Source organism: Mus pahari, chromosome 11 (genome assembly GCF_900095145.1).
Source record: "Mus pahari chromosome 11, PAHARI_EIJ_v1.1, whole genome shotgun sequence".
NCBI classification, from domain to species: Eukaryota; Metazoa; Chordata; class Mammalia; order Rodentia; family Muridae; genus Mus; species Mus pahari.
In genome coordinates, this window is record NC_034600.1 from 25,271,999 (window position 1) to 25,292,712 (window position 20,714).

At 43.6% G+C, this 20,714-nt stretch overlaps 2 protein-coding genes across 2 annotated transcripts in view; one reads left to right on the forward strand and one right to left on the reverse strand.

The window, feature by feature from the left end:
• The window catches only part of Lhfpl2 (LHFPL tetraspan subfamily member 2), a 140,497-nt gene extending 134,599 nt beyond the window's left edge, over positions 1–5,898 (forward strand). Inside the window, exon 4 of the mRNA XM_021208338.1 lies at positions 2,332–5,898. Coding sequence (XP_021063997.1) covers positions 2,332–2,585 — 254 coding nt within the window. The 3' untranslated portion in view covers positions 2,586–5,898. The remainder of the gene's footprint in view (positions 1–2,331) is intronic.
• A 6,088-nt stretch (positions 5,899–11,986) lies between these two features.
• Positions 11,987–20,714, reverse strand: part of Scamp1 (secretory carrier membrane protein 1) — a 78,731-nt gene continuing 70,003 nt past the window's right edge. The window contains exons 8-9 of the mRNA XM_021208197.1: positions 18,217–18,334; positions 11,987–14,725 (exon numbers count right to left, since the gene is read on the reverse strand). Coding sequence (XP_021063856.1) covers positions 14,561–14,725; positions 18,217–18,334 — 283 coding nt within the window. The 3' untranslated portion in view covers positions 11,987–14,560. The remainder of the gene's footprint in view (positions 14,726–18,216; positions 18,335–20,714) is intronic.

Sequence of the window (20,714 nt, forward strand, 5' to 3'; positions counted from 1 at the left end):
GCCAGCACCATTTGTTGAAAATGCTGTCTTTTTTCCACTGGATGGTTTTAGCCCCCTTGTCAAAAATCAAGTGACCATAGGTGGGTGGATTCATTTCTGGATCTTCAATTCTATTCCATTGATCTACTTATCTGTCGCTGTACCAGTACCATGCAGTTTTTATCACAATTGCTCTGTAGTACAGCTTAAGGTCAGGCAGTACCATTTCTTTCTATTGCCTTATTGCGCTAAGACTTCAAACACAATATTGACTAAAATGGTAGTAGACCCTTAACCTTTAAAATTATAGTAGCCCCTAACTCTGGATGTAATTTTCTCCCGTTTCCTGTGCATGCTAGAGGTTTGTCATGTATACCCTTAGAGATACATTGTTCTTTTTTTTTTTTTTTTAAGATTTATTTTATGAGTACGCTGTAGCTGCCTTCAGACACACCACAAGAGGGCATCGGATCTCATTACGGATGGTTGTGAGCCACCATGTGATTGCTGGGAATTGAACTCAGGACCTCTGGAAGAACAGTCAGTGCTCTTAACCTCTGAGCCATCTCTCCAGCCCCAGATGCGTTGTTCTTTGAAGTTTAACATGAAAGGATGTTAAAGTCTGTCAAAGGTCTTTTCCATATCAGCTGAGATGGTGTAGATTTTTATCCCTACATCTTATTTCTATATTGTAGTTTACATTTGTTGAACTGTCCTTGCAGCCCTGGAATTAAAACTAAGATGCCCATGGTGTTGATGACTTGGATCTGTGGATGTGTTGTGAACTTCCGGTCTGTGGCTTTTGTTCACGGGCATGTTCTCACATCTGGTTTTGGTATCAGGGTTAGGGTTAGCATTCCTGGCTTTTTAAACTGTAACTGGTAGTGGTTGTTTCCTCTGTGCTTTGTGGGATAGTTTGAAGAGCGCAGTTCATCTAGACCGTCGCCCAGTGACACGCTCCTTTTGTTGGGAGACTATCAGTCTCATTGGTCATAAGAGATCTGTTTTTATCTTCTAGATTTTCCAATCTCCTAGTGACCCTCAAATTTCACTTGCAGCTGTTATTTTTTTTTTTTTTTTCATTTTGGTTTGGCTTAAGAGTTTGTAGGCTTTGTTTTATTACGAAAATACCGTTTACAGCTTTTAAAAACCAAACCCACCCTCTCAGTTTAAGGCTGGTACACTTTCATGATGATGAATCAGGCAGGTCTTGATTTGGGCAAGGCTTGGAATGACAAACGACCCATCCACTTGTGAGCTTTGGAAGTGACTCCAGCCCCTGCATGAGACTGCTGTCCCCAGCCGTCCACACACAGTGCATTGTCCCTGTCAGCCTTTCACTTGCAAAGGCCCCATCCCTGATCCTTACTGCTGCTGCCATCTCCTTAGCTACCACACTAGAGCTCAGTCTGGCCACAGACTAAAGCCCGCCCTCCCTTACAGCACAGCACGGGGCTGTCAGCTGACATGCTACAGGAACTCAGGGGTTCCGCCCCTTCTTCAGGAGCAATTGTACCGGTGGGTGGCCAGGCCTGGGGTAAGGCCAGTACCTGAAGTTGTTTCTCTAGTCCTCACCTAGGTTAGACCAAGCAGGAAACCACCTCTCAGTTGTTGAAACCCAGTGACTTAGGAACATGCAGGTCAAACAATGCTTTTCGTGGGTGTGGGTTAAGATATAGTCTCCTTTAAGGCTCCTGGCTTTTGTCTATAATTAGGCTGCGGCTGCAAGGTTCCGAGTGAATTACTTTATACCAGTGATGGGCAAGCTCTGTCAACAGCTAGATCATATTTTGTGTTTTGCAGGCCACGTGTTCTGAAGCAAGCATGGCTCTGTTCTAATATGTTCTAATAAAACTTTATCATGTGTTATTGTGGGGTTTTGCATGTATGTATATACCATATGCATGCTTGGTACCTATGGAGGTCAGAAGGCTCCTCTGGACCTACCACAGGGTGGTAGCTCCTCTGTGAGCTACCACAGGGTGCTGAGAACCAAACCATGTGCTCTACAAGAGCAAGGCACGCTCTTCCTGCTGAGCCATCTCTTCAGACCCTGTGTAAAGCCGTGCTTGGCCTTAGTAAGTAACCCCTTACACAAAGAAACAGGAGCAAACTCACTGGTGGAGCCAACTGGCTGCAAATACTTCTAGGTAAGCACTCGTCCCCCTTATCTAGACTCCAGACTTAAAGGTGTACCTGGTAAAGTGACATTGGCTATTCAGGTCAGGCTTCTAGCCAGGACACTTAACACTTTTCTATTGCAGAGTGGATGTGGCCCCGCCCAAAGCCGGCGACCAAAAGGGCAGTCGCTTAGGCACCAAAGCTTCACCCGTTTTCTCTTCTGTTCCTCAGGTCTGTTCCTTATCCTCGGCCTGATCCTCTACCCTGCAGGCTGGGGCTGCCAGAAAGCCATAGACTGTGGACGGCATGCGTCCCCCTACAAACCCGGAGACTGCTCCCTGGGCTGGGCCTTCTATACTGCCACCGGGGGCACGGTCCTCACCTTTATCTGTGCTGTCTTCTCTGCACAAGCAGAGATTGCAACCTCCAGTGACAAAGTCCAGGAAGAAATTGAAGAGGGGAAAAACCTCGTCTGCCTCCTTTAGTCTGTCTGGAAGCCATTCCAGCCACCGTTACCTTTCTTTATGGCCTAGTGACACAGTCTTCATCATTTGAACCAAGTGAAGAACCAGTTGTGACCGACTGGGGCTACCTTCCACAGCCCCGGCTGGGCCTCCGTGGGACCGGTGAGGGGCATTACCCACCAAGCAGCGCTCTTGGACATGCTGGCTGCAGTGCAGATGAGACCAGACAAGGACATGGAATAGAACCTGGGGAGTCCTTTCGGAGACTCTATGTCCCCAGGGTTCAATGAAGGATAGTGATGACCTGACTCACCAAGGCAGGCATCGATCTCTCTGGCAGCCGAGAAGAGGTTACCCAGCCTCGGGGTAGTTGGAGGCAGGATTTGGTCCATAGCTTTGTGCTTATGAGCATCTCAGGTGGTGGCCGGAGGTGAGGGTCTTGCTCTTCTTCCTAGTTCTCTCACATTGTCTCACTTGGAGACGGAAAGGAAGATTACAGATGTACTGATGACAGGTTCTATGCCATAGGTCAGAGCAAGATACCAGGTTTTGCTCAACTGCACAAAGGGCTTAACAGGGACAGTGCAGAACCCCATGGTGGACCTACTCCAGCTTGAGCGCCAGGGTGAGAGGATCAATGGAGCTCTCCTCAGGATTTGAGTAAAGACAAACAATCACCTAAGAATAGAAGTGCAGACGCCTGACAGTAAGGCAGATACCCGCCTGCTCCCTGCAACCAGCCTAGTGCCTGTGATATAGCCCTGTCCCCTCTGGCAGTTTTCCTGGGGTCGGGTTATGCTTGGCTGCCCAGGGAAACCCCAGTCAGTGTCCCCTGCCTTCAAGGACTTCAGCCTCCAGACCAGCTGTGGTTCATGCAGATGTTCACAGGGAGGGGTTGGCAGAACCTCAGCATCTGCAGACTGAACTTTTCTGTGTGTGCTTTCCAGCCCCGTTGGCACTGCTCGCAGAGAAAGCAGGAGCTAGCCCTGGAAGCGCCTCTAGCTTCTGGGTTTGGTCCTCAGAGCAGGCTCACTGATGCTGCCTCACTGCCCTGCATCAGGAATCCCATCCCCAGGTTACCGTGAAAGCAGGGGCTGGACCAAGCTCCCTGTACCTGCCTACGCAGGGCACAGAACCACCAAATGCCTACTAAAGAGGACTCAGGGCTTTAATCCAGTTTCCATAAGTTATCCATTTGACCAAAGCAGCCAGCAACACCTGAGTCTGGCATCACATGAACCTTTCAGATACAGAGACCCTCCATAGCGGTGCGGAGTGGACCCATTAGGTTTAAGAGGTCTGTTCAGCTGAGGGCTTTGTCGTAAATAGTGACACACCTTCTACTGGAGGCTTTGGTCATCAGGTTTACGACCCTGATTCAGAGTTTACAACCTTGTCCCAGTGAATCACTTAAAAGCTATGTCAGTTTAGAGCCAAGCCTTGGTTCAGAACAACTCCCTTGTATATTGATGGGCTAGGCCCACTAGGGTTTAATTATAGTATATTTGCCCTTTGACCAATATCAGAAACCATCCTATCTCTCATGCAGATGAAGGTTATGAATCAGATCTTAAGTTCAGTTTTGAGCCAGTATTCAAAATAAGTAGAGACCCTGTGGCTTCTTTAAAGGAGAAGGGGGAGGCGCCCTAGGCAACATGAGGAACACTCAGGACACAGGAACAGATCACTAAGTCCATGTGCCACGGAGCATGTGGAGAAAGCGCTCATCTTCCCTGGGTACTGATGATGCCCTAAGCAAGTCCTCTGGCAGTACAGTCACTGTTGCCAACCTGGGCAATACTTTGCACGAAACACAGTTTTGTTCATTAGGAAAACTGTGACAAAACCACTTCATTTTCCTTGAATTTACCAGATTAACTTTTCCATCTTTACAATCTTAGCCCCTTCTGCACAGACTAGTCCTAAGCCGCAGATCCTGTGCGCATGCTCTTTGGGGTCAAGGGGCAGCGCACTCCTAGCAACCTGGTAACCGTCACAGATGAAGACGTGACCTCTCTGCTACTTAACTGTTTCTCATTAAATGTTAGAGAAGACAGCCACACCACAAAGGGCACAATGAAAACTGCCTACACACGGACTTGATGGAACGAGATTGCATTTTATAGCAGAGACCTTTCCAGGGAATGGACGGACCATCTGCAATTGTGCTAACATAGAATGGAACTTCGCTCCTGGCTCTTCACGACCACTCGCTGGGCGGATACCTGTTTCTCTAATAATAGGACCGTCAATACAACCAGGAAACTTCTGCCTGCATCTGTGCTCAGCTTCTCATTGATGCTACAGCAGAAACACCTGGGAGTCTGTGGCTTCTTTAACCCTGTGTGCTAACTCTACATTATAACTGTGGAAGGGTCTTTGAAGTATCTGTGGTGTAATGAATGGCCTTTGTCAAACATGTATCCTGTAACGTGCCATAGTCTTCTTTGTTATGTGTAGCATATTTAAGTACATATATTACACATACACAAGTTTGTCTAATAGATGTGCAATAACCAAGATGTATGTATGTTTTCTTTGGGGAAACTGGACAAGAATCAAAACAGGGATGTTTCTTTTGGGGCAAAGGGGAGTTAAAAAAAATTTTTTTGCCTTCATGGCTCGTCATTATTAGTGTAACAATTTTAGTGCTACACAAACCTTATGTGAAGAAAAGACTGGTATGAAGCCATTTTCTTCTGGGTCTAAGCTAGAACAATCGCTGTTTATGGGAGAGTCGATCCAGCAAGCCAGGCCCAGTCAGTGTTGGTCTTCTGTGTGAAATGTGAAGCTGTGTGTTGTGTCGCCTCTTCTGTCAGCCTGAACACTAGAAGCTGCCGTAGAGTGAGCAGCTAGCCATTCCTTACTCCGCTTTTATAGACCGTGTTCCTGCTAGACCACTATGTCTAAGGGCTGGCCTTACACCTTCTGGGCCGTAAGCGTCTGGCTTGGGACAGACTATTCCGTGCAATAACACGTGGCTGCCGGCAATCCCAGGCCTGGAGGTGTGTTTCGGGGAACAAAGACTCTCAAGGAATGAGTGGGGGCTTCTGAGACTGTGGGGGACTCCTTCCATAGCCAGATGGGTCCTTAGGTGCTGGGAAGGGACTTGGGCACCACTTGATGTCCAATAATAGCCACTTGAGCCAAATATAAAATCATACTTATCGCTGATGGACTCATTTGGAGCCTTCAGACGCGTGGTTATCCTATTACATGTAAACTAAACTAATACATTGTTTGTCTAGCATTGATTAGGATTCTGTACTTAAGGATTCATAATGTCCTCCTTCCCTCTCTTGAGATCTGAATTAAATCCGATTTTGCAAATGCATTCTTTCAAGTTTGTTGGCTTCAATACAGTGTACATAATTTGATCAAAAATGCAAAATTTAAAAGTTAACTTACTCTATAGCACAAAAAAAATCTTGGCATTTTCTTTTGTTGGTTCTTAAATTGAATTTGCAGGTCAGGTTTTTTTCCCTTGGAGAATTTATCAACATAACTAGAAGCGTCTTAATTTTCAAGTAATGCTGTGAGACAAAGTGCCTTAGAGCATTCACGAACCACAGGTACATTCTCCTTCCCTCACAAAAAATTCTCAAAAGCCACTGAGGTAGAGGTTAATGGGGCCTTCTGTACCCACAATCCCTGGAGGAGACCACCACCTAGGCTTTTAATCTATCAACTCAAGGAAGATGCCAAATATAATTCCCATGAATTCATTCAACTCTGCACATGCCCAGGAACACGAACTGTCAGAATAAACAAGGGGAGAGTGGTCATTTCCTGATCTAGCTTCTGATAGATGGAAGGCACACACATGCTTTGGTTTCTGAGAATAAATGACCAGGTTTCTAATTGAAATCCAAGTTAAACGTTAGCACCTCATCACGAGGAGATGTCTTTGAAACAAATCCTCTCACTGCTTCAAGGACATAGTCGTGTGTGCGTGCCAGCCTCAGGTTGTCATCGGTGGGATGGGTGCAGGAGCTAATATGCAGAGGCCAGAGAAGGACATCAGGTGTCACTTTCTAGCACTTTCTATCGTATTTATTGATAGGTAGGCTGGCTGGATAGGAGCTCTGAGGATCTGCCTGTCCCCATCCTGTGCTGCCGAGCCCAGTTTTTATAGGAGATTCGAATGTAGCTCCTCCTTGTTTACCCGGCAGGCACTCTGACCACTGAGCCGTCTCGCCAGCCCCACCCTGAAGTTCTCACAGGGACACTCTCCCACTAGATCTCTTGGAAAACATACTCAGCTTCCTCTGTTAGAGCCCCATAAAAATCTTAGTTACCCCAGATAGTCCTTGTCCCTGGGTAGTTTCAGAGAACTCAGTTCCTTTGGGATACTCAGCATGGGTGGTAAGGGCACTGCAGCACACAGGACATCTCCAGAGAGCAACAAGGGCAAGAACCTCGTCTCGGCAGCTTAGCCATGGGTATGGCCATTCCCTGCCTCTGACCTCGCTTTTTATTTGTTCCAAACAACATACAATTAGCTGCCAATGGCAGCCTTTGTCCCAGACCCTTCTGACCTCTCTACCTCAGTGGCTTCATCACTTCCCACCCAGGGCGCACACTAAATGGCTGCTTGTATGTAGCTTGGAACAAACCCAACAGAAGGTGAGGTCAGAGGCAGAGATTGGGAGCCCTAGTACAATGGAGAGGAGAGATGGCTTTGACGATGTGCACACACTATGGTCAGTGTTTCGTATAACTCATCACGGCCTATAAGGTAGGGACCTTTCTATAGATACATGCCTGTCACTGATATAACTTTGGTGAAGTTCTTTGTCTTGGATAGGAGCTAGGAAGTGGCAAAACCTAGCATCAGGTACAGGTTCGAAACCAAATCCCTTCCTGATGGGAGCAATGAGGGAACCGTGCTCTGCCTTGCTGTGGCAAACACTTGTGTGACATCAGCCATACCTCCACAAGAGTCAATCCCTGCTCCCTCTCAGGAACCTAGCCATTTTTCACATTTGAAGGTGACACCTTATATTTTCACTTAGTGATCACAGTTCAGCTCGATCCTGAAAACAGATATCAATTCATCAGATCCATGACAGCGGCTTGGACGGCCTCCCTCGGGTCTTAGGGATGGAAACCTAAGTCCTGGGTTATCTCACACTAAGGGAAAGCAGCTGTTAGCGTCACATGGGCATAAGTAACCTAGAAAATACTAAGAATTTGCCCTCAACTTTCTCCAAACACAAATGCCAAAGACCACTTACCCCAACACACTGCTAGGAACAGGAAGCAGGAATGTGCCTGCACATTTGAAAAGGCTTTGGTCAAGAAATGGAAAACTGATGTAATTTTTTGTTGCGTAATGATGCTTTGCCTAAGGTCTACTGTCTTTAAAGATGGACACAAGTTACCAGAAGGGTAGAAGGGTTGAGAGGAAATTCAGAACTGGAGAGAAGCCACCCTGGCTGGGCAGAAGCCAGAGGACCTGGATCCTGCACGTTCTCAGAGATTGACCACCTTTACTCACAGGTACCTTGCTGTAATTTCCTAATCTTCAATAGAAATGGCAACAATTAGCAAGTACGTCATAGATTTGATACAAGGATTAAGGAGCATATAGAAAGTCTTACTGTAATCTCTTCTAAGTCCTCAACAGTAAGAAAACAGAGAATCCTGTCTTTCCAAATAAATACGAGTTTCTTTTATATGTATGTGTGTGTGTGTGTGTGTGTGGTGTGTGGAGGGGGTCTCTAGGTAGCCCTGACTGTTCTGGAACTTGCTATGTAGACCAAGCTAGCATTGAACTCACAGAGATCCATCTCCTCAGTGCTGGGATTTTAAAAGCCACACTTTGTGACAGATAATACAACCTGTTGTCAAAAGTGATCAAGTTTTACTTACTATAAAATTAGCAGCCTGGCTACTTGAGGCCACCATTTCTTTGCATCTCATTATCACAGATCATTCAGTTAAACATCTTTACCTTACAGCTCTCTGGTGGTGGGAGGTTCAGTCGAGCAAATCCACACACAGGGGAAACCAGAATGCATACACACCCAGCCTCTGCTTACTTATCCAGTCTTAGGGGACTCCTAGTGCCAGCTAGGACTCCAAATGGATTTATAAATTGATAAATTCTTTCTGGAGAGCCAAAAGTTAGCATTTTATTTTTATTTTTAGCACACACATAACTTTCAAATCAGCACATTTTTCCTAACAAAAACCTTGAGCCCCAAGATTTAACAACAATATTATTTGCTGGCAAACTATTTCTAATTAAAAAAAAAACCTTGAAAATCAGAATCTAAGAACATAAGATTTGATGATAGCTGCATGTAGTCAGAAATATAAAAAGACATTTTTTTGTATATTTACATAGCAACTGAAAAAAAAAAAAAAGACAAGAAACCATTGTGTGAGTTAAGGCTCTTTGGTGCAAATAATCCAAGGTGGGTCAGGGCGAAGTGAAGACAAGAACAGGTTGAGGATGGCATGAGCCACGTCGAGCGTTAAGGCCTCTCAGCTGAAAGCTCTGACGATTTTTCCTAAGCCCACACACCACCCTCAGGCTCACTACCATCAGCTGTGTTGGCTGGTGATTCCTTCGCCATTGCACAATATGGCTGCCCATACATTCAGTGGTGGAGGAGTTCTTCTGAACACATCTGCACTGAGAATAAAGATGTAAGGCAGGCTCACCACCACAGTGTGCATCCACTCCGGCTTGATGGCATCTAGTCCCAGGATACTTCAGAAGCCCAAAGAAGTGGGGCTTGTTGCAGCAAGGGAAACAGCCACGGAGGGTTGTGTAGAGCAGAGCTGCAGGGTGTGTGGAACAATCTTACTGCCCAGTTTTAGAGGAAGAAGTGTGTTTTTCTAGAAAAATACAAGCCAGGCCTTAATAAAAAGAAAAAAATAAAAAGGTAAAACCGAGAAATTTGTATTGCCTTCTTTTGCTCGTATTGTCTGTAACACTGAAATGTGTAATAAACTTTTATAACTATCAGGTCAGTGTGATTTGGGGGGGGGGAATAGAATTTTTGAGAAGGTGTGTTCATTATACTGCTTAACTCCATGAAACACATACAAAAAGAATGGAAGGAAGCGGGCACAGCAAAACCCTAGGGGAGGGACAGAAGGGCTTGATCTGTGTTTCCCCATTTGTCACTTTCTTCATTTTTTTCAAATGCTCTAAAGCCAGGACGCATGTGTGGCTCTTGTACTAGGGAAACAACTTTTAGAAAAGATTTATTTATTTATTTATTTATTTATTTATGTACTTTACATCTACAGGTGTTTTGTCTGTATGTACATTTGCACACCAGAAGAGGGCATCAGTCTCGTGGAACAGATGATTGGGAGCCACCATTGTGTGCTGGGAGTTGAACTCAGGACCTCTGGAAGAACAGTTGATGCTCTGAACTGCTTAGCTATGCCTCCAGCTCCTAGGGCAAACCATTTAAGGGTGTGCACAGCCGTGAGGTTCAGTTTCTAGGTAGGCAAGTAGGATGCTGCTGGGTCCTGTGACCAGGGCAGGGCAGTGCTTTTGTGTTTCTCCTACACCCAAACCCCTGGATCCTACACACACCAACAGTAACATCTCAGCCATCATTTGAGAATCACTGCCCATAAAAAATAAATAACAAATAGGAATGCAAGTATTGAAATAACTAGGACTCATGGTAGGAGTGTATGTATGTGTGTGTGTGTGTGTGTGTGTGTGTGTGTGTGTGTGTACAGAGGTCATTGTTTTAATGAAGAGAAGGTAATATTATAATGACTTTATAGAAATACATAATCCTAGCACTATAAGAAAATGAGCTCTTTTCTAATTCTCCAGGGTGGAGGGAGGGCATAGGCTTTAGCATGAGGAATGTTTCATTATACCAGGAAGTCACATTAAGCCCAGAAACAACAAGCTAAAAAGGAAAGATGAGCTGGCACTCCCTGCATCGCCCGCCCCCTGGCAGCTCCCACTTTCCCTCCAAAAACATCAACCACGCTAGGGAGGGAGTCGAGGATGGAGACGTTGTCCTACTCAAATCACAAAGCTAAGTGGTATATGCAGAATCCACAGAGAAGGGGAGTTTCCAGGAGTCTTTGGATTAGTGAAATGATTATGTCCTAACAGTAGGCGGAGTCAGTGGTGGTGTGCATGCGTGCGTGCAGTGTGTGTGTGTGTGGGTGTGTGTGCGTGCACGTGAGTGTGTGTGTGTGTGTGTGTGCATGCACATGTACGTGCGTGTGTTTGCGTGCACGCATGCTCAGGTGGGTGGGGGGCACAGAGGGCCTCTGGCTCCCAAGTCTGGAAAAAAATCTGAAATGAAATTTTAAAAACCCATCAATGCAACATGCGTATTGTTTTATAAAATGTACCCAAAGCTTCTTACATAATTATTTCATTTTCCTAATCATTGAAGTGCAACTTACTAGTCTAATAAACAATATATGTAAAAAAAGTTTGTTTACCTAAAAATTATTTTAAAAAAATTAAAAACAGCTCCAATATTTTAAAATGTATTGTTCTGCTATAAATAAATTTATGATGCTTGAAAAATCTATCCAAGTAAGGTCTAGCCATTCTGAGTTATTTTAAACTAACCGTCCCCTCGTCTCTAACTGACTTACTAACATGGAATCACAGATCCCTTTAAGGATTCTTCCTTAAGAGAAAAATGGAAGAGAACAGAGAAAAAGTGTGTCCCAGATGTGATGAACTGTGGAGCATAAGCAAAGATGTGACTATGAGTCAGACGCCAGCATCAGTGAGTCAGGATGGGCACAGTGATACACAGCAGTGCTGCTAACAGACCTGTAGGGACCACTGTCTGACAGCTCACATCTCTCAGTGTAAACCACATCTACAAGATCACAGGATGTCCCTAAGTGCCAAAATCCAAACTCACTTTTTAAAATGAAAAATGGAAAGTACTGTTTCATATTTCAATTCAACATGTATTTCTCAAAATAAGATCCGCTGTGAACATGACTTTAGGTTAAACTTTACATCACTGTTAGTCACCAGGTAAAAATCCAGTACACAAACAGAACATCCCTCTGTGCATACAGTAGCAGAGGAGGCTGGCCCAGGAAACAGCGTGGGTTTAGTTACCAGTACAATGCCAGCACAGAGGCACCCATTCAAACCCATGAAGAAAATCCTAAGCCAAAAATCTAATGAACTTCTAGGTAATCTTGCCTACCTCACAATAGTCACAGCATTTAATGTGTGAGGCTCACTGTCAACCACCTATCAAGGTCTAACGCAATGGAAAACTGTAGGATCTTATTGCTGAGTTTTACACTAAATCTCTTATACTATATTTAGCATGTGATAAAATAGTACAAAGATTGATTTTAATAAAAGTCAAATAAGTATCTATAGTAAAGCTACAAGTATAATTTGTGCCTCAACTGCTAATACAGTATTTAAAATTATACAACAAACATCCAGTAAACATTATTTTATTTTATGACACTCTGCATTAATACAATAAATATACAAAACTTCCAAACCACTGAAAACATGCAACATGAGAGGGCCACATGGAGGGCGTTTACACAGAACTGTGACATACCACAGGGGCAGCGCAGTAGTACACGCACCTACAAAATACACAAACATCCCTAGAGCAATGAACCAAGCCCCAAATCACAAATCACCACGCAATCATTTTCCAGTGATCAGACCCTCGTTTTAAATAAACTAGTCACCATTTGACACTGCAGACTAAAACGTGACCTGGATGCCTATTGTCGCGAAGCTCATCTCATGGCTGCAGTAATATTGATATTAAATAGAAGACATAACAGGCTTTCACCAAATCAAAGTGCACTGCTGACAGACTGTTGCCGAGAGACAGCAGATGAGGGGTTAGAGCTGCTCCCACCTGACCCAGCCACAGACACCACCATCACTATAATGCTCCTTTGTGTTTTCAAACAACATAATCTCTTTCAAACTTGTATGAATCCAAACAATTGGATTGAAAACAGCATTTTCCTTGTTCATACGCAAAAACATAATGTGAGTTATAACTATTCTTTTCCATTTAATAATACCACCTTTGGGGACCTCCACATAATGGAGAGGGAACATTCCCAATTTTGAAAAAAATTATTAGCATTTTAAAATCTGATGTATCTCTTATTTGTACATAAGAGAAGAATAAACCTGGATTTGGAATATAAGTACTGGTGTTTCTGTGAACTTTTATACCCTTAGTGATCTCAGGGTACATCAAAGCACACTGGATGAAGCCCAGTGCTCAGCAGCCACACGTGAGCAGGTGAGAATGAAGGGGAATCCTACTCATCGGGATTCAAAACACAACTCCAAATTCATATTCTGAATTCTACCTTTTCCTCAATCAAAGAAACATTTTTGGACTATTGTACTCAGTAAATTCCCAAGCAAATCTAGTGTGGCCCTGCATGGGTGGATGTATAATCCAATACCACAGACCTCTAGGAACTGCACTCCAGCTCTGCACAAAGTCCCCCTGACTGAAGCCTTGGGGACAGATAAAGTGACTCAGCCACTTCAGCTCATTTTTAAAGGATATCCTGTCTTTGACAGCCCATCTTTGTTTAAAGTCAACTTGGGTAAGTCGCAGCCTATCTATCATTCTGCAATCTAAAACTAGTGAGACTTCCAAACTACAACAGTCTGCCTTACAAATGTTCTTGAGACAGCTAATCAGTATTAAACATGATTAAAAGTCTCAACCCACATCAGTTTGTGCTGCACCACAACAATGTAAATTGGATGATACCAATAATGAATATATTACTTGAGCTTTCACTCCATTGCTTGGTGCAATGTTTCACATGTATTTAGTCTATCTTAAAAGTAAAAGACAGGTACATTAAGAAATCAAGTATATTAGAATCGTGAGGGCCTTTTATTTTTAATGTAACTAACTAAAAGTGAGAGGCTAAAAGAAAAATCCCTTAAATACTGTGTGTTTTTTTTATTCAAGGGTTAGGCTAGCCTTAATACCTGTGTCAAAATCAATCTCAATCTTTCTCTCTCTCTCTCTCTCTCTCTCTCTCTCTCTCTCTCTCTCTCTCACACACACACACACACACACACACACACAGCTGCCAAACACAAATCCCAGTTCAATTAAAAAGATCAGCCAGAAGAATATACCAAAGTTTTCATACAGTAAAATTTTACTATATGAACACTGAAAATTAAGAAGGAAAAGAAATTATCACTATATTCTATTGCATCAATTCACTACCCTCTCTTTGGATAATGCACTGCACATTATATTAAAGTCTTTATACTCCAGTACATTTTTACTTAAAAGAAACTATTACAGAAAATCATTTCTGATTCTATAAAGAGCCTCAGACCCTACAACTATAAGCAGTACAGAACCCAAAATACTAATTCATTTCACTTAAGAGACGTGGTGCCCATGCAAGATCAGAGATTGTTATCAAAATATCAACTAGTCTAAAAATAAAATAAAGGAAGATAAAATATACATTATCTACTACAGAGCACACAGGCTCTTCTCTGGTGACTGGACCTCATATAAAGCAAGCCAATTTAAAAACACCCAGACTTTTGCTGACCTTGTTTCTTCATTATTAATAGAGGGGGGAAAAGAAAGAAACATGGTTTCATTTCCAATGAATAATCTGAATCTCTACTGACTCCTGGAAGAACTTCTGTGGTTACTATCGAGCACTTTTTAAATCTTAAGTCACATACTCATTTCAGTGTGTCACCACTGAGATAATCTGAGGAACACCATCCCCCAAAAATATGGAGAATATTTATTTAGCAGATGATAGTTTTCTTCTGTGTGGAGCATGGAAATATTAAGAAACTATTAGGCAATGTAATAAGACATGGACGTTTCTCTGGTTTTTAGACCATGCACATGTGGATAGGAAATACCCATGCTTTTGTGTATTGTGTGTTTCCAACATAAAAATATCTGTAGAATACAGTAACTGGAGAAAAAGATACAGTCCTAAGAAACAAAGAATTGCTTCCAGGCTCGCTACATCTGGTTACCCTTGAAGGCGTTCTGCGCCGCACTGGTTGCTGCGGTTGAGGCGGCGTTTGCAGCTGCTGTCTGAACAGTTTTATTGGACATCACTCCCGTTGCAAACTCTTGCTGGGCCTTCTCAAAGCTAGCACCTGTTGTGCGATACAGTCCATGCACCTGAAGAGACAGAAACAAAAGTGAGATGGTAAGACACAATCCACACATTTGCTCCCAGCTGGCTGGACTTAATCAAACCACCCTGCTGTGTGTGAGGACCAGACAGAGGTCAGAGGGGAGGTGGGAGAAAGAGAAAAGAAAACCCATGAAATGAGTTTTTTACCCTAGGTCCAAAATAAACACGGGAGATGACCATAGTGGGATTAATGACAACACAGTGCCCTCAAAGACAGTACTGCCACTTTTCATCTAACCAGATCACACTTTTCTATGCATTGGAGTACCTTCCCTGCATTTGCTGTCAGACACCAATTTAACTGGTTAGCGGGATTCACTCATCACTATTCTAAATCATAATCAAATCTAACTCCACACTCTTTACAAATGAAAACTACAGCTGAAGATTTCAGGAAGTTTTTAGAAAATTAAAACACCTAGATTATCTTGGTTCTTAAAATGAACTAACTTCAAAAATTCTTTTGAAATACAAAAAGTCATTAGTAACTAGTGTACTAATGTGGGCATGAATATTTATGGGCAAGCTCCCAGATCCCACAGAAGACATAATGGAACCCAGGGAATCCGACCTGTACTGCCTTCTCACTTCAGTGTCCCAGCACTGTCCCAACTCTTAGTGCTTACTCAGAGCTCCTGACAGCTCTCTGTGGCTCGTCCCTGTCTTGCTAACTGGCTCCTTTAGAATATCTACCACTTTAGCCCTGAAACATTATCCAGTACTTTCTGATAGTTCTCTGTAGAAACAGAACAAACACAATTAGAAACAACTGATAGAAATCAAACCTATTTGTGAAAGCTAAGGATTTCTATCTATGAAGAAACTCAGGAGATATAAATTCTTTCAACAGTTGGGCAGCACAGGCTAAGCAACAATACCATGGCAGAAACCAAGGGACAATGAGCGTCCGACCCCAATGATAACCTGGTCTAACTGTGTGAGATTTCAGAATGAGAATGAACTCTCAAAAGTACATTGACTTTAGCTGGGGGCGGGGGGAGGGGGGGTGGACGGGGACGGGACAAACCAGAGCTGGAACTATGCAGACCTTCCTGAGGGCACGAACCACCCATGAAGAGCCTGACCTCTAGTGGTGACACATAAGAGCTACATACACCCAACAAGGGGGTGTTTGTTTATTTTTGATAATTTATTATTAATTTTTAAGTCAGTGTTGAAGAATCAGTTCTCGGATCTCAGTTTACATCAGAGGTAGAAAAGACCAAGAGGATTGATTGATGGTTGCTTCAAATTATAACTTAGTTTATATTGCCATGTGTCATATTTCAGCATATCATAGAAAATCACCTCATCTGAGATCCTTAACTTCATAGGTAAGAGTGAGACAGCACCAGCTAACAGTGGATACATGAGAGAGTCAACCAGTAACCTAACTATGTGTTTCAGATTTAATTAATACAGAGTACACACTAAAATAGAGAATGGACACAATGCTGATAAATACTTTGACTTTAGTGGGGAAATGGTATTTATTCTGAATGCCTGACACGTGACTATAAGCTTAGCTATACAACTATCCCTTTCATGGAAAAGGCAAAAACAGAAGGGGAGAAGACCCCCTGAGCCTGCCCAGGACTGCGAGGCACAGCCGCTGAGGAGTGAGCCCCCAGAGTCTTTCCCCAGGCATCTTCTAGTTCTGTACTCCTATGTGCTCTCTCAGGCTTCACTCACCTCAAGGAGCCAAAGCTCCCCAGTCTGGAAACCCAGCCTAGATCTCTCCGCTTGCTGCTTCTCTGTCTAGAAGTCTGCCGGGCTTATTCACACACATGGTCTACCGGTACTTGAAACCCCACGCCCCAGCCACGGCATCACCCTGACTCCACACCTGCTCTTTTTATGCCATCAAGCACCTGCGGAGGCCAGAGGGTAACTTGGAGGAGCTGGTCCTCTCCTTCGACCACGTGGTTCCTGGGTCAGACCCAAGTGGTGTGCTTGGCACTTTTACCCACTGAGCCATCTCACCAGCCCCAAACCTGTTCTTGCTAATGGCCATCCCCTAAGCCATATCACTGAGTGAAGCCCAACTAGAATATGAAGCCTGGCCTTCTCTCTCAGAGTGGGAGGAGTCAACTCAGGCTTCCAAGCCCTACCCCGCCCACAAATCCTCTATCTACATCAGAATTACTCTTGCAAAGCTCTCAACCCAATCACTCTGCTCCCTAAAACTCTTTGATGAACTACTTAAAGATTAGAACTTTTAACAAGGAGTCTAGTTTTCACAGCCCTGCAGGATCTGAGGATGCAGTTGTGTTCAAGCTCCTGTCTACCCTCCACCACGGATACCTGGAACTTTCTCAGCCCATGCACCACCTTGGTCCCCATCCATGCTAGCCTTTTGTAACCCCTGAGTTTGCCACACTGTATCCTCGCCTGTCCTGCTTCCCCCTTTCCTTCATGTAGACAGTCAGTCACCACTGTCTCTCGGCAAGGCTTTATCTTGGCATGTTAGCACCAGCCTGCATTCCCCACTACCCTGAAGTTGGGGAATAGGAGGAGGACCTGAATCTAGGGTTGAGGCTAGTTTAGATAACCACAGAGGTGCAGGAGGGAAATAAAGGGGGCTGGAGGAATTGAGACTTCCCAGCACTGACTGTCAGCAGCCCCTGTGCTTGGCACACAAAGTTCAGAGCTTCTGAAAGAAAATGCAGCAGGAGTGCACGCGAGCCCACAAGGCTCCCAGGATGTGGGACACAAGTGGACACTCAGCAGATCCCAAGAGAAAAGCTCTTCAACAGAGCGGGCAGAGTCACTTCTGTATTTACTCCTTGTACACTTTATAAAACTACCAGGTAGTGTATAGAAAACCATGAAGGAAAGCAAATGCTTAACTAATTCAATGTCTTTAAAATTTAAGTATGAACAAAACCATGTACCTGATGCAATAAATCTACCTGTATTTACTCATCGAGCTAATAAGCTTCATCTTGGAAAAAGTGGATATTGATAAAAGCACCCACTCAGGAGCCTCTTCTGAAATGCTGGCCACAAAGCTGTCCCTGATTTCTGAATACTTGCATATATAGCATGAGATGTCCTGGATGGGAGACAAGCCTAAACATGAAACTCATGTATTGTTTATAATACTGTGTATACATACTTCTGTGTACTTTATACTTTTTAATGTTTTTGCCTTAGATAATTATAATCATAATCTCTCCTGTGAGGTCAGGTAGGGAGCTTACCTTTTATGGTACCAAGTCCATAAGCAAAAAGTTTCTTATTGTTGAGCATTTTGGGTTCTGGATGTTCAAGTCAGGGATGTTTTCATTGTTATGTCAATCATAAGATATGATACAATTTTTAAATGCATCTATAAACAACCATAAATCACAATCTTTGGAGAGCAAACATGCAACTCCGGAAATGAGCCGGAGTCCCACTGGCCTGACAGCAGCAGGCTGGAGTGACCTTCCCTAGGCCACTGTGCTGTGCCCAGAGGTTGGCTCCCACTTACTTTTTTAAACATGACGAGCGAGATGACAGCGGACGCAGTGAAGAGCGCTGCGATGATTATCATCATGATCCCGACAGGAATGTTCTTGTTGAGACCAGTGAGGGATGAGATCCAACCACTAAAGGACAGCAGACGTCATCAGGCAAACGAGTCAGTGCAACTCTCAAAGCAACAACAGGACACACAGGCAGCACTATGACACCAGGCAACATCAGCATTCTTCACACGTGATAACCTCGCAAGGCCTCCCATGAGACAACGCTTGTTTTACAGGTAAGACCCACACTCGGACCTGCAGTGCCGGGTCCCACAGCTATGAAGCACCAGTCTGCACCTGCAAGCAAACCGCACTGAGCCCCAGGAGCTCACCAGATGGCTGTAGTTTTTAACATACTATGTCTTAAAAGTGTGGGTTCTTCATTGCATTTTAAATGCTCATTTTCAAGCAGGGAAGAAAACATATGCAGACCACATATCTAACCAGTGATTCATTTTAGAATACAGCACTTTACCGCTCAGCATCCATGCTTGAATGTGAAATGTCCCCGACACACTCACTCCCATGTTTGAGCACTGAGGCCCAGCAGGGATGCTGTTTTGGAAGATTATGGACATCTCAGGAGGCAGGAACTAGCAGGAAGAAGTAGGTCACAGGCCACAGGCCCTGTAGGGTTATCCCTGGCTGGCCCCTGGCCCATCGCCTGCTTCCTCAGCCACCCAATGAACTATGTTATGCTCCGGAAGTGACAGACTGACTGCTTGCTCCTAGCTCTACCTTCCCTGCCATACTGACTGAAGTTCCTGAAACCATGACCTATGACCCCAAACACTGACTCTCTTAAAAGTTCTCTGCAGCATTTTCTCACATAGATGAGAAAAGCAGTTAATCAGTCACACCATAAACAAACAGAAACCAAAACAATAACAAAAAAATACAACCAACAACTCAAAACAGGCAAACATTGTGAGACATTTCAACAAGAGTACATAAAAATTAAAGCAAATAAGCAATAAAAAGATGTCAACGTATTAGTCACATTAGTCATTAGATATATGTAAAATCAAACCACAGCATCAGGATGGACATGGATGCCCCCCCCACACACACACGTATACACACATGCACACACCCCCATCAGACTGGCTAAGATAATAGACAGTAACAACACTCACTCACAGCTCACAGGATGTGGAGCTAAATCTCTCACAACTGTTAGAGAGAATATAAAATAGTATGGCTTCTCTAGAAAGTTTGTCAGTTTCTTTAAAAAGCTTAACACATGATTTCTAAGTAAATTAACAAAATATAAATAACTATTAATCATAGAAATGAAAACTATGTGTGCATAAAAACCTGGCCCCAAATGCTCATGACGGTTTGATTTAGAATAACTCACAAATGGAAACAATTTAGGTGTCTTTCAACTGGTAAGCAGTTAAATAAACTGTGATATAGCCATACCATGGAATATACTCAAGAATAAAAGGAAGGGACTGGATATTGATAACCAGTGATAAAGAGCCCTGGTTGTTCTTCCAGTGGACCTGGGTTCAATTACCAGCACCTACATGGTAGCTCACAACATCTGTTAACTCCAATTCCTGGGGATCTGATGCCCTCTCCTGGCCTGTATGAGTACTGCATACACATGATGCACAGACCACAGACTCATTCACACACATAAAATACAAATAAATAAAACCTAGAAAAATTAAATGATTAAAGAAATTAGGGCTACATGTATCTGAGGGGAAAAGTCAACATCTGTAAACTATATAGTTCCATTTATATAACCATCTTATAATGACAGAATAACAGAAGTGACAAATAGCTTATGAATGGATGCCAGGAGTGAAGGCAGGTGGGGACAGGTGTCAGAGTGGCTACACAAAGCAGCAGGGCTCTTCAGTGATGGCAATGCTCTGTCGATGTTAAGGTCCTTGTTTTTGTATCTTACTGTATTTTATACTATTGGGGACCGAGTGAAGGATGCCTGGGAACATGCTATAGTCTTACAACGACATGTCAATCTACAATTGCCTTCATTCTAATTATGGCTAAAAATACCTAAAGCATACAAGGTACATCAGAAACAGGACCATTCCATTAGCAGAGTCTGTGGTACCTAGGCACAGACTATTCCATTCAACTTTACATTCCTCTCTACATTTATTACATTTATATTAAGAAACTGGTGTAATGATTGCGTGTGTGCGTGCGTGTGTGTGTGTGTGTGTGTGTGTGTGTGTGTATACCATTACAACAGTACATTTTTAAAACATCTAAAGCATTTCTTCTCATTCACATGCCAGACTAAGCACTTTAAGATAATAGTTAAGGGGCTGGTGAGATGGCTCAGTGGGTAAAAGCACCTGACTGCTCTTCCGAAGGTCCAGAGTTCAAATCCCAGCAACCACATGGTGGCTTACAACCATCCCTAACAAGATCTGACTCCCTCTTCTGGAGTGTCTGAAGACAGCTATAGTGTACTTACATA